The 14742-nt window shown below is 44.8% G+C and overlaps 1 protein-coding gene across 1 annotated transcript; it reads right to left on the minus strand.

The window, feature by feature from the left end:
* Positions 1-614: 614 nt before the first annotated feature.
* Positions 615-13859, minus strand: ZNF599 (zinc finger protein 599). The gene is made up of 4 exons (XM_014838189.3): positions 13453-13859; positions 11485-11611; positions 9355-9450; positions 615-3087 (listed from the first exon to the last, which is right to left on the minus strand). Exons 1-4 carry the CDS (start codon positions 13468-13470, stop codon positions 1562-1564), a joined length of 1767 nt encoding a protein of 588 aa, XP_014693675.2. The 5' UTR covers positions 13471-13859; the 3' UTR covers positions 615-1561.
* Between the last annotated feature and the right edge of the window lie 883 nt (positions 13860-14742).

Raw genomic sequence — 14742 nt, forward strand, 5'->3', positions numbered from 1 at the left:
TCGCATAGCAGCCAAAATAGCAGAATGAAATTCTGCCTTGGGAAAATTTTCAATGACATGAAAGAATGTGATTCTATGCTTGAATGCAGTCTTAAATTAAGAACCTAACCTCTACTTGTGTTCACTCCTTATGGTGAGACAATTAGAGATTTGACGCAAAAAGCCAAGCAGACAAGGCTGATACAACTTTTCAAGCCGGTTCAGGAGAGAAAATTGCTGATGCCATCAACAAGTGGCAAGAGTCAGTCCTGAGGTAGAATGGCTAGATGTTGACATGCCACCCTCGTCAATGTCTTCCGCTTCTACAGAGTAAGTTCCTTCAACCTCTCCCTTGGTTTTCTTGGGGCAAGCCAAGGTCAAGAGGTTTATCCACACAGTGCACTGCCCCATCACACATCCTGCAACTCTATCAAAATTAGAGTTTTAGTTAATGTTGATTTTTAATTCATTTGAGTTAATATTTAATGTTTTTCTAGGACTTTCTTTGCATGACTGTACTGTATAGCATTTCCTGTGTTTATTGTAGGAGCACTGCATCTATTGTTTACATGTGTGTATGACTGAGTGAAAGTTAAAGCAGTACAGTAATGACAGAACACATTATACAAAGATGATGTAATTGAAATATTTTTATTATAATGAAATACTGCATATATTTATAAGAAACATATATTAAATAAGGTGTCTTTAAACAGAGAAAAAGCATTCCATAAAGGTTATGTATTGATTGGTTGAGGAAAATGTGAACAGAGGCTCAAAGGAAATGAAACCTGTATTTCCCCTAGGAGCAATGGTCCAGCATTCACTAATTCAGTGTTTGTGGTGAATTTATAGAATCTAACCACCATAACAAGAATTGACTGCACCTATATAGGCGTGTGTGTGTGTATCTGTAAGAAGTATTCCATGACTCAGGCCTTTATATTTCTCACAGACTTATGCTCCTCAAGGGTGGACAGGACAATGTTTTGGAGTAAAGAATACTTTTAATAAATGTTGGCAGAGCTGCCCTGAATGGTCCAACCCACCTGACTATGGATGTATAAAAAACACATAAAGGGGATGAGGCCTTTTTATCTCTTGTATCCGCAACACCACTCCCCCCAATGACAAATTGTTACAAGCTTGGCAGGGAAACTAAAAAGAAGCCATAAACGCATTTCTTTTTCTTTTCTCTTATACATTTCCTCTTCTACCTCTCCTTGTTCTTTTAAAATACTCGAGATGAATTTGTAGTATAAACATGGGCAGAACTGTTGCTGAAATTCTTCCTAAATGCATGATAACCCCTGGGTCTCTCTTGTGGATAATTTTCAGATATAGCATAAGGCTTTAGGCAGGTCAATTTCTAATGACCCTTCAGATGACCTTCCTCAGAAAGCTTTCATATGGATAGCAATTACCATGGTTCTCTTCAGTATGAATTATCAGATACTGAGTAAGATATTTCTCTGGCCAAAAGATTTTCCTGAATAGTTATATTCAAAAGGAAAGGTATTTCACCAGTATGAGTGCACTAAAATTGAAGTGAACACACTTGCAAAAGCTCTTCCTACATCTTTTAAACTCTGGTATGAATCTTTCGATGGTGAGTGAAAGATGAACTGTGGCTGAAGGCCTTTCCACATTCACTGCATTCAAAGGGTTTCTCTCCAGTGTGAGTTCTCATGTGTTGAGTTAAGGCAAAGTTGTCACAAAAAGCCTTCTCACATTCTTTGCACTCATAGGGTTTTTCTCCAGTGTGGATCCTATTATGCCGAACAAAATTTGCAGGTTGGGTAAAGGCCTTTCCACATTCTCTGCATACATAGGGTTTTTCTCCAGTGTGAATCCTCATGTGTCGAGTAAAGGAAGAGCTATAGTAAAAGGCTTTTGCACATTCTTTACACTCCAAGGGTTTTTCTCCACTATGGGTCCTGTTATGTCGGATAAAAACAGAGTGGTGTGTAAAGGCCTTTCCACATTCACTGCACTCATAGGGCCTCTCACCAGTGTGAATCCTCATGTGTTGAATTAAGGAGGAGCTGTCACAAAAGGCTTTCCCACATTCTTTGCACTCAAAGGGCTTCTCTCCAGTATGGGTCCTCTTATGCCGGATAAAAGTGGAGCGGTGAGTAAAGGCCTTGCCACACTCGTTGCAGTCATAGGGTTTCTCTCCAGTGTGAATCCTCATGTGTTGAGTGAAGGATGAGTTGAGGCAAAAAGCTTTTCCACATTCTTTGCACAAAAAGGGCTTTTCTCCCGTGTGGGTCATATTATGCTGGATAAAAGTGGAGCGGTGAGTAAAGGCCTTTCCACATTCACTGCACTCGTAGAGTTTCTTTCCAGTGTGAATCCTCATGTGTTGGGCGAAGGAAGAGCTGTAGTAAAAAGCTTTCCCACATTCTTTGCACAAAAAGGGCTTTTCTCTAGTGTGGGTCATATTATGCTGGATAAAAGAGGAGCGGTGGGTGAAAGCCTTACCACATTCTTTGCACTCGTAGGGTTTATCTCCAGTGTGAATACGCTGGTGCTCTGTGAGGTGAGACCTACGTTTGAAGGCTTTTCCACACTCGATACACTTGTATGGTTTTTCCCCAGTATGAAACCTCATATGTCGAATGAAGTCTGCCATATAACGACAGGCTTTCCCACATTCACTGCATTCATAGGGCTTCACTCCAGCATGAATCTGTTGATGCCGAACAAGGGCCCAATTCTTGCTAAACCCTTTTCCACACTCCTTGCATTTGTAGAGGTTATTCCTTGTATCAATCACAGGGTCTTTTCTTGGTCCCTGGGAATCATGTTCATGCAGAGCATCTCGTGTAGTGACTCGCTCCTGTAAAACCCTTAAACACAGACTATCATCTGTTTCCAAATCATGTTTATGGTTCAACTTCCTAGGGCATGTCTCCTCGTCAGGGTCTGTTCCTGGCCTTAAGTTCCCTTCCTGCATTTCTGACAGCTTTTCCTGATCTCTTGCTTGCCCCAATCTGGAATCTCTTGGGGCTGCCTGTGTCACTTGTTCCTTGAAAGGAGCTTCCTCGGTGAAGGCCAGGTGGGAAGCAGCAGTAAGCTCTGTGGTCTCATGTTTTCTTCTTTCACCTGAGGAAATCCAATACAAAAAAGGTGTCAGTGACATCAACAGAGAACAAACAAAATTACCACTTTGGTGGCAGAATGAAGATGAAAGTAATGCCTCTAATGCCCATGGCATTTTTACATCTCTTAAACCCAGGTTCACAATTTCTTCCTTTACTAATCCATGGACTCTAGATATCTTTAAAAGGTAACCCAGGAGGAAAAGCTGGGGCAGAGGACAGAGAATCTGGAGTGGAGACTCCTCCTCACTCCAGGATGGGGGCTGGTGAGCAGAGTAATGATTACACTGTATGTAATGTCTGTGCTCTAACATCTCATGGTGCTGTGACAGCACAGGGAGGGTGCACCTAAGTTGGCCCAGCTGCGAGACAGAATGAGGTCAGCGAGGACCACCTGAAAGGCTATGTGAGCTTATTTCCAAAGGAGAGTAGGAACTCCCTGACAGAGGAATTAGGAGAGAGATTGCAGCAGGTGACAGGAAGTACAAAGGTTGAGAGTCTTGAGAGAAGGCAAAGTGAAGAGGATGAGAGGATGGTGGAGATGAAGATGGAGAGGCAGGCAGGGACAGAGGAGAAACAAAATCTCAGGATTCTGAACTGTGTGAAAGTACAGGAAGGTGAGAAGCAACTGGATGCACATGTTGAGTCTACTACTATGTCTGAGTAAAGACTAGGTGAACAGACACAAAATAGTAACATCTAGATGAAGAAATTATAAAATAGCACATTAATGAAGATCTATATGAAAAGAAAGATTAATAATATAAGTTGTCACTTCTCTTCAAATTCATCTATAAATTCAATACAACTTCAGATAAAATCCCAATAGGGTTTTTCATGGATATTGACAAGCTGATTGTGGAATTTACAGAAAAGCACAAAGAGATCAGGATATCTCTGAAGAAGAAGGGTAAAGCAGGGGGACTTGCCCTTTGAGGAATTAGGATTATGATGAAATTATATACATCAAGGTGGTGTGATGTAGGCACAGATATAAGATATACTATCAAAATGTAATAGGAAGAAAACAGAACTGAGAGCTCAGAATGTATATACGAAACTTTGATATATGACGAAGTAGCAGAGACACCAGTGGGAAAGAAGGGACTATTCAATAAATGGGTCTAGTAAAAACATCTGCCATATGGGGTAAAAGGAAATTGTATTCCTACCTCACACCACACAAAAAATTCTCTCCAGATTGATTAAGACTTAACAGTTAGAAGCTAAACATTAAAAATGTTTAGTAAATAGTAAAAATGAATATCTTTGAGACCTTGGGAATGAGAGAGATTTCATAAACAAGATACAAAAGCATTAATTATAAAAGACTAGTCAATTTGACTAAACTACATAAAATTTTTAAAAAGACAAACAAAGGTAGCTATATTAATATCAGATAACATAGACTACAGGGCAAAGAAAATGAAACAAAGGAGAGATATATTATATAATGATAGAAGGATCAACCCATCAGGAAGACATAACAATCCTAAGTCTGTAGGCACCAAATATCAGAGGCTCAAAATATATACACCAAAAACTGATTTGAAAAGAAAAATACACATAACCACAATTACAGCTGGAAACTTCAACACTCCACACCCAAAATGAAAACTGAACATATTACTATGAACTTACATTTCACAGAAGATGTATACTGGCCAATCAACATATGAAGAGGTACTCAACCTTCTTGGATATGAGGAAAGGGCAAATTAAGACCACAATTAAATTCCACTTTATACTCACCTGACTGAAAAAACTTAAGAACCTGACAATATCAAGTGTTGGAGAGGCTGTGGATCCAAGGAATCTTTCATACAATGCAGGTGAAGTGTAAATGGGCATAACTAACCATTTTAGAAAACAACAGAGCATCCTCTAGTGAAGGTCTCCTTTTGTTTACCTTGTAATTCAAAAATTTCAGTCCTAGGAATAGAACTAAGAGAAATTCCTACACATGTGCATGAGGACACATGTATGTGAATTTTCATGGCAGCACTGTTTGTGGGTAAAAAAACCTGGAAACAAGAAATGCCCATGAGAGTGCATAAATACAAAGTGTTACACTCATGCAAACAGCTACAGAAGAAAAGAATGAGTAAACTACAGCTATATGCATCATGAAGCTTAGTGATATACTGTTGAACAAAAAGTTCAAATCCCATAAGACAATATAAACTATGGTATACTTTTTATAATCATCTAAATAAAAAAGTAAAATATACTCACATGAGTACAATGAAACAGTTTTGCAAATTTTTTGAGAATGTCAGTTTTTAATGGCAAAAATGATATGTACATATCTTAAATTTATTTTTAGCGGTAAAATATACATAATATAAAATTTACCATTTTAAGATGAAACAATCTTTTTTTTTTTAAGATGAAATAATCTTTAAAAGTAACAGATAGGATAATTAGATGAAGTGGACAATTCCTTAAAAGACTCAAATTACCAAAACTGACACAAGAAAAAACAGAATATCTGAATAGCCTTATATTTACCCAAAAAACAAATTTTGTTATGAACTGAATGTTTGTGTTACCCCAAATTCATGTGTTGAAGCCCTAACCTCTGATGTGTATTTGGAGATAGGGCCTTCACAGAAGTAATTAAGGTTAAATGAAGTCATAAGGTTGGAGCCCTGATCTGATAGGACTAGTGCCCCAAAAGAAGAGACATCAGAGAGCTCTCCCTCTCCCCTCCACAATCCCCAGCACCACAGACCACACCTAGGAAAGGCTACGGTCTCTCTTTGTCTTCTTATAAGGATGCTAATCCCATCATGGGGGCTCCACTCTCATGACCTCATCTAAACCCAGTCATCTCCCAAAGGCCCCATCTCCTAATATCATCACATGGGGAGTTAGGGCTTCAACATATGAATTTTGGGAGGACACATTCAGTCCATAACCAAGTTAGATGAGAAAAAGTATCTAAATCAATCAGCACGGTGCATGGCAAATGTTCAGTAAATGGTAGACCACTATCTATTATAATTATTACAGTTGCATTTGCCAATGAGAATGTCAACAGTAACCTGAATAAGAACATTTCCAGTACTGTGGTGCTGAGAAATACCACTACTGGGCCTCCAAGAGTAATGGGGAAGATACCTCCTGCTCACCAGTATGTGGAGCAGTAAGGACTCTCACACATGACCAGTGGGAATCTGAAATGGTGTAGTCACTTTGAAACTGATTGTTTTTCTATTAAAGCTAATCATATACCTATACCATGACCCAGCCAGTCCGCTCATTTGTATATTCCCAACAGAAATGTGTGCTTATAGCCAAGAAAAAATATGATTGAGAATATCCATAGCATTCATAGCATTGAGAACATTCTTTGTAATGTCTGGAAAATGGAGACCAAGCCAAATGCCCATCAACAGGAAGATGGGTATAGTATGTATGCATTCATTGAGATATTGCACAGTAAGAAACTAACTCCAAATATATGCAACCACATGAAGGAATCTCAGAGTCATGATTATCAAAAGAAGACAGGACAGTATTATGTATTGTGGGGTTTATTTATAAGCCTTCAAAACTCATCTATAGTGATAGGGTCCTTTTGTAGAAGGGGATATTAACAAGGAAGGAGCACAAGAAGCCTGTGAGGTGCTGGAAATACTGTATTTCTTGACCTGTGAGGTGAATACTCTGGTTTATATATGTAAAATTTCATAAAGATGAACCTTTAAAATTTGTACCTTCACTATGTATAAATTATACCTCAGTACAAAAATTAAAGAAAACAGTCAAAATAGTAAAGAGGAGTCCTGTGTAGATGTCTCTTCTAAGAATGAGAAAACTCCTCCAAGAAGCTTGGCTGTTCCGAGTCAACAACATTTAGATACTATTGAGGAGCTAAGAACATTTTTTGGTCTATGTTTCCCCCACATGTCAGGAACTTCACAGGTTTTTTTATGTCGAATAGAGAGAAGATGAAGATATAGAAGAGGTAGGAAATAAGAAGCATGTCCCCTGACGCAGTGAACTGACTTATGTTAGGGTTTCCCATAATCCCTGCCTCATGGTGTTCACACCCTTTTATGATCCCCTGTGCCTGGACCTCGATTTGATTCTAAAGAAGAGAATATGGCAAAGATGATGAAATGTAAGAGAGAAAGTATATGTGTAGCGTCCCTCTTGCTGGAGTCTCTCACACCATTACTTGATTTGAAGAAGTAAGCCGACATGTTGTCAGCTGCCTACGATTGCAGCTTTGCAGTTGACCCAGCCAAGTTGTGCCTGGACTTCTGCTCCACAGATGAGAGACACTAAGTGACTGATATTTTAAGCTACTGTGTTTGTGGTAATATTGCCACACAGCAATAGAAAACGAATACACCTGAGAAAGCAGGTGAGGTGTGATCTAGACTCTGCTGGGGGAATCGGCCATGGCCAGGGATGAGAACTCCTCTGCAGAAGCGAGAAGGAAGCTGCAGGGATGAGTCAGTAAGGGCTAAGTGCAAGAAAACCAAGTGCACAGCCTTCACTTTCAACAGGAAGTAGGTCATATGCTGAGATCATCAGTGGCTAGGGAGGTGGTGAAATTTGGAACAAGACATGAGTGGGTGGGGAAGTGGACATAAGACAGAGCTAACCAGAGGCGCAGAGTAGATCTGGGGAGACCAGTTAGGAATTTGTTAGAATCATGCAGGCAAGACATGATGGTAGCCAGGACTAGGGTATTAATGCTGGAACTAATGGAACTGGTGAAGGCAATGGATTCAGGAAACATGTATGATGAAATATGATCAAGATTCAGGGATGGCTGGATATTCGGTATGAGGAAGATGGAGGTGTTGAGAGGTTGTCCAAGTTTGTTTTTGCTTTTCTTGACTTACTGAATGGCAGGACCATTAATTGAAAATGGGGAGACAGGAGGAGCAGGCAAGATCATGAAGTCTTTTTTAGGCATGATGGGTGTGAGGTGCCTTTGAAACATTCAAGTGAAGATGTGGAATTGTAGAGAGGGGTGAAGGTGTGAGACAGACTCTGAGGGACTGAGGAAGGGTTAACCAAAGACACTCACGAGCTGTCCGAACAGCCTGAAGGAACAGGGGAGGGGAAGATCACGAACCTGCATTGGTGCCTATCCATATACTTGATGGCTCCAGTGGCCCTTAGCAGCCCAGACGTGGGGCTGACAAAGGTAAATATCCCCTTGAGGTTTTACAAGACAGGAAGACAAGAAGGTTAGGGACTACTTCTGAATATCTGATTCACAAATGGAAGGATGCATGCATGGATATATAGATAAATAAATGATTGGATGGAGAAGGTGGAAAAGGGTAGGATGCAAAGTATAGCTGGAGACAGTAATCTGCAGAAAAAGAAAGGACTGTCTTTTCTGAATCTGGAAGTAAGTTTGAGATACCATTATTCATTATGACTAATAATACGTGATTATTACTAACAGGTAACTTATGTTCAGCCACTTACTTTGGGCCAGGCCATGTGCTAACAAGCAGATTCGTGTTATCTAATTATATTCCCAAACAATTCAATGATGCAGAAACTATTATTACTACCCTTTTCAATGTAGCTAGGTTTAGCAGACTGAGTATATGTTCATCATACCCACGGCCTCTTCTCCTTGGGCACAAATCTAAACCACATTTCCCAATTTGATACAGAGCCCTAATGTCTAATGCCCAGTTCTGATCGATGGAATGCCAACAGAAGTGATGTGCGTGTGCAAGTGGTTATGACTACTCCCCTTCTCTCCTATTCGTCTTAGCCAGCTGGATGATGGTTGGCCGGGGCAACCTGAAAGCCAGGTATTGACAACAGAAGGCACCTGGATCCCTGAATAAATATGTGGTACGGAGTTCCCCTGATGACCCACATTAAACCATGGCATGAATGAGAAAAAACTCTTAATCTGTTGACCCACCAATTTTGGAGTTTATCTTTTGCAGCAGGTAGCATCAACTCAGCCTAACTTGTATACCAAAGGCACAGAGAGATCTTGCAACTTCCCCAGGGTCATGAGGCTGGTGAGTGGCCAAGCATTTAGAGCCTGTCTCTTACCTAATATACCACATTTCAACCCTAGGAAAGGCAAAGAGTGTGATGGGGGTGGGAAGACGAGAAACACAGTTCAAGGTGCTCCATGACCACCCAAGACCCCAGGAAGGCCACAAAAAGAAGCTGCCCATGGAATTTCAGACACGGTGACCTCCTGGTAGTCTGCCAGCTGCCATGACATGCACCTGCCATGACACCACCTGCCAGACTCCCAGCCACCTACCTGTATAGGTGCTTTTGAAGAGGACTTTCTTCCCTGGCCACAGTTCTTGCCCATGCTCCAGAAGGGAGATCAGCTCTGGTTTGGGAACAGGATGCCCTGTGCATAGAGAAATAAATCGGGCCTGGGTTTACAGGTAAAGACAAAAGGAAAAGTCCCAAGTATACAGGAGTATACACTTTTAACACACCACCATGAAACCCCAAAAAGGGGACTTCTCCTTCCAGGTGTTCCCTAATTAAGTCAGTAGGATTCAACCTCCCTGTGCATCAGAACTGCCTGGAGGTGTCTGGTTCCAGTCACAGAACAAATTAAACCAAATCTCGGGGCATAAGGACTGAACACTGGTAGTTTTTAAAGCTCCCCAGGTGATTCTGGTGCCTAAAAATGGCTAAAACACCAGACTAAATCAACTAGTGAACGGCATCTACTGATAGCTGTCTGAGGTGGGCCATGACCAAAGACTGCTACCCATTCTGCAGAGAGGGCCTAACCCAGGCTGGGAAGACAGGGCTGAACGTGGGCACCTGCTGCCCTACTTGCTGCTGCATCACCTTGCGGTCACTTTGAGGATGCTGGCCTGATGACCAAGGAGAGACTGGTCCAAGGCTGGGGCCAGGAGAGAAAGCACACAAACAGAGAGAACTGGGCTGGCATCTACCAAGGCGGGAGCCAGCACCACCTCAGGCCTTCTCCTTAGGTGGAGTAATACATTCTTTTCAGGGACAAACCAGTATGAGGTGATTTTCTGGTATATGCAGCCAGTGTGTTCTGCCAAACGTGAAGGCTTGAAGACAGAAAAACTCTGGAGAGAAGTCAATCACTGAGGCACCAGGATCCCTGGAAACTTCAACCAGAATGCAACCAGTTGTCACGCAGCAAATGTTCCCTGATGTCTGCTATGTACCTGGCACGGGCTTGGTGATAGGACAGCGGATAAGGTGAATCAGACCTTCCTTCGTCTCTGTTGAGGAACTCAGCTCCCGCCCCCTCAGGGACTTCACTCCTGGTGTTCCCTCCACTGGAATACTATTCCCCCCGTCTCTTTCCAATAACTTATCACAACTGTCATAAAATAGCATTATATTCACACTTTAGATGACTGACCTCCCGGGAGGGACTATGTGGACACAAGGCTGGAAGAGCCCTGTCAGAGGGAACCATCTGGGAAAAGGGAGACTCTGGGCCTCCATTCAATTTGTACTCAGACCAATTTCTGGGTAGACTGGCTATTGAAGGTGTAGGTGGGAGAACATGTGGGATTTATTACGTTTTTATATATAATATATGTATGGTACTTGCTGTGTTCTTAGTTCTATTCTAAGTACTTTACAAGTGTTAGTTCACTTGGGTGAAGTGAAAGGTTACTATAAAAATACGATAAAATCAAAATAATCATATCAAGTCCCAGCAAGCTCATGCTGCCTGCTCAAGGCTGTGAGTCCTTTGGCTGTTCTGTCTGCTGACAGGAAAGTTAGCCAACAGCCATGGGAGCACTAAGGACTCAGCACTAAGCCAGACTCTCTGAACAGCAGTCAGGAGGCAGGAAAGAGAAGGGACAAAGGAACAGCTTTCTCAGAGGCCATCACTGCCATTTGATGAGTGCCTGTGCACCCTCTACAATTACCTCCCACAGCAGCAGAGCTGCAAGGCCCAGGCCTTAGGAGACAGGGACAACTGTGCAGGAACCAGGGGCCAAAGAAGCCCCTCAGCTGTGACTGTGTTGCTTAGAAAGATATGAACAGCACCAGTCAAACATGTTCCTGCCTGTCTGATTCACCCCCTTCTCGGAACACCTCCCCTTGCCCACAGGTCCTACTAAGGCGACGGTGAGGACATCGGCCCAACCAACCTGAAGCAATCACTCTTAACGGGATCTGGAATAAGGACATCAGACTGAGGCCAGCTCGTGCTGCACGCTTGGTAAAAGCGTTGACAGCTCTGTTTCTTATACACCAATCCCTGGGGCAGATACAGGGAAACTAATCAAGAGGAGGTTAGATCAGAACATGCTGAGGCTGCGGGGAGAAGGGAAGCTGGGTTCCTGAGGCCTTCTCAACCAGCCGTGCTTGGAGAGAGAGGGTGGACTGAAAGAGGCCGTGGGTACCACACGGGAGAGAGATGAGGCCTTACCCAGAGAGACCAGGAGCCCACAAGTCTCCAGCATCACCTCCTGGTATAAGGTCCTCTGGGCCAGGTCCAGATGTCTCCATTCCTCCACAGTGAAGGTCACGGCCACATCTTCAAATGATACCAATGCCTGGAAAGTCAAACAGAGGTGGGGGCATGGCTGTATGGCTATTAGATGAGATTAGAGCCTATTGCTCGGTTACTGGCAAAAGTCCAGAATGACACAAGGCCTGAATCGCTGAGTAATCCTGAGACCCTAGCTCTGTGCCTTTGACAGAATACAAAGGTGTGGGACAGAAAAGCCTCTTCTACGGGAAGCCATTGGAGAGTGACCCAAAACAACAATAATCTCGGGTGGACTGTGAGGAGCAGGCAGTAAGTGCTCTGGGACGTTAGAAGAGCGGCGGGCGGGGGATAATAACTCAAATAATGACAATAGCAGCAGCAGAGCCTCGCGTGTCCACACTGCCTGCACCTGAGGGCTTTACACTGTGTTCAAGCAACCAGAAGTCTCTAGGTCTGGAGCCAGACTCCCAGGGTTTAAACCCAGCCTTCTGCACCAACACCAGCTAATTTGAGCCTCAGTTTCCATGTCAATACAATAATAGTTCCCACTGCACCAGGTTGTTGTGGGGATTAAAGAGAAAATGTTCATAAAGCAAACACTGCAGTACCCAGCACACGTCTGTGCTCGGCGCATCTGCGAATTTCATTAACTGTCCCACAGCCCATGAGGTAGATGCCATCCTCTCATTTGCAATCAGCAAATGAAGGCTCAAAGTCATCCAGTTACCTGTCTAATGAGAAGGGGCAAGATTTGAACCCACATCCCTCTGGTCCAGACATCGTGGGGGGTTTAGATTTAAATCTAAGTATGACCGGAACCCGGGAGGGTAGAATCTTTCATTCATCAGCCACTTACTGAGCACCTGGTACAGGCCCAGCGCTCCTCTACGTCTGGGGAATAGAGCAAAGGAGCTCACGCTCTGAGGTCGGGGAAAGATCCTGGGCAAGAAACTAAGTAAATGAGCGAGGTAAGTCATATGGCCCCCAGGGCTCCGAAAACAACAAGAGACAGTGACGCGACTGCAGACTGAGGGAACTGGGGACGACCTGAGGGGACACTGGAATGAGGCTGGAATGAAGTCGGGGGCAAGCCAGGCGAGGAAAAACGAACACCTGAGACAAGTCCGGAAGGTGATCAGAGCTCTGACGAGAGTAAACAGGCTGAGTGCTGGGGAGTAACTTACAGTCTGTTGTGTGTTCACGTCCCAAGGACGTAACCCGCCTGTACACCGTCATCAATGAATGTTGTAATGGATTCCCTTTGCAAGTATAAGGAAGCGTGTTAAACAGGAAAATGGATTCGCTGCCATAAGCGGCAAGCCAGCTTCAGCTGTAACGCACAGATGGCACCTGCAAACTTACAGCCAGTGACCACCGTGTCTTCCAGCCTGGTCAGGGCCCTTCTACTCCTATTGGAGGAGCAGCAATTCCAAAAGCCGTGCTCCCACCTCACCTCTGCTCTCGAGGCTCTCACCAGCCCCCAGCCTCCAGCTGGGCGAGGCCTGGGGGCCAGACTCCCCTGGAGTGAGCCTAAGGTAGGAGCAGGAGCAGGGGAGGCCCTCTCAGAACCGTATCCAGAGTGATGCTCTGGGTCGTGCTGAGCACTGACGGTCACATGCATACCCTCTCGGGTTCCCTGAACTGAGAGAGAACTGTGTCTATTTCAGCTTTATGCCCGAGGGAACGCAGGCCAGGCGCAGCGAAGCGACAAGCTCAAGGCTGGCGCCAGAAGTGGGCGCCTCTGATCACCCGCGGCCCGCATTCAGAACCCCGGGCTGGACGCCATCAGACCTGCCGCTCCCCCACCCCATTCCCCCAGCACCTCAGACGCAAGAGCGTAAGCGGGAGAGGCCGAGTCCCGGGATGCCCTCATGCCCGCGCGCCGGCCTGCGGGACCCCACTCACCCGCGCCGGCGCTGCCATGGGCCAAGCAGGCGGCGAGAGGCGGCGACAAAGGCCAGTCCGCCGGGCTCAGCCCGTCCCTCACGCCAGCCCTGGGCCGGGCGACCTGGGCCCTCAGTCCACGACGGCTAACAGGCACGCGGAACCAGGGCGCCGCCTCCAGGGGCTGGGGGACAGGGCAGGCGCCGAGGCCCGGGGGCGCGCTCGCGGACAAGCGTCACTGGGGGGCCAGGGCTCAGACAAAAGCGTGGGGGTGGGGCCTGTTCTCCTCACTGCCCTCTGCTCGGGCACCGAGACCCTCTGGAGGCAGCCGCTCCGCAGGGATCCAGCCAGGAGGGCCAGTAAGGACACACCAGTCACAACCAAACGACGTCTTAAGATACGACGCCGGAAGTCCCGCCCTCGCTGCCGCAGGAAACGCCCCTCTCTGCTTTCCGTCCGGGGCCCAGCACCCGCCGCCGACATTCGAGGCACTGCCTTCTGGGTAATGTAGTTTCTGACTGCATTGTGGTGAACAGGAGATGGCACTTCCTGTTCTCTGTGAGACAAGGTCCTACAGTTCCAAGGAGGACGCGAGGCGTGGCTTCCCTTCCTCCTAAAGGAGACTCACACGTTTCAGTGGCCCTTAGGCAACGCCTTGGCCTCAAAGGCCTCTAACTTGTAACCCATGCCCTGGCTTTCCTGTGTCTGCTTGTGTCAGCACTTCACCTCTCTGAGCCAGGATTTACAATGAAAAATTAAGATAATTCTTTAATATAGTGATTTTAAATGTTCCCCTAATCAGTGGTTTCCAACCTGCAGATCACATCAGCACTACTTGGGAATTTGTTACAAATACAAGTTCTCAGGCCCCCTTCAGACTGTTGATGCAAATAATCCATAATCAATCTATAAATCAAAATTGGAGTGAGTTTATTATGAGCCACATCTGAGGACTAGCCCAGGGCTTTCTTTTTCCAAGGAAGGAAGGGCACCAAAGAAGTGGGGGTGTACAGAGTGATTATATATCATCTTGGAACAAAGAGCATACATCTCATATGATAGGAATGTCCCTTTGACAATAGTCAAGAGATTGCTTTGCTGGCACAGGTCAGTGAACACAGCAGCGTGGTGGTCACGAGGTGAGTGGTCACAAGGTGAGCACAGCAGGTCAGTAATTAATCCTTAGTTTAGAGAGAGATGCTTATCCTTAAAGAAATCCTGATATGGGGGGAAACTACATCCCTATCTTTAAGGGCACCATTCTTGTCTTTGCGACACATAAATATTTAACGCAGATGTATAATGCATGTT

The sequence above is a fragment of the Equus asinus genome, chromosome 26 (assembly GCF_041296235.1).
Source record: "Equus asinus isolate D_3611 breed Donkey chromosome 26, EquAss-T2T_v2, whole genome shotgun sequence".
In the NCBI taxonomy this organism is placed as follows: Eukaryota; Metazoa; Chordata; class Mammalia; order Perissodactyla; family Equidae; genus Equus; species Equus asinus.

Bases quoted from the DNA above. Each gene is read 5' to 3' on its own strand.
- ZNF599 (XM_014838189.3), bottom strand. The intron at 9,451-11,484 runs GTAAGGCCTCAT...CTCTATGCACAG, and splicing joins TGGGCTCCTGGTCTCTCTGG to GGCATCCTGTTCCCAAACCA. The intron at 3,088-9,354 runs GTAGGTGGCTGG...GGATTTCCTCAG, and splicing joins CTTCAAAAGCACCTATACAG to GTGAAAGAAGAAAACATGAG.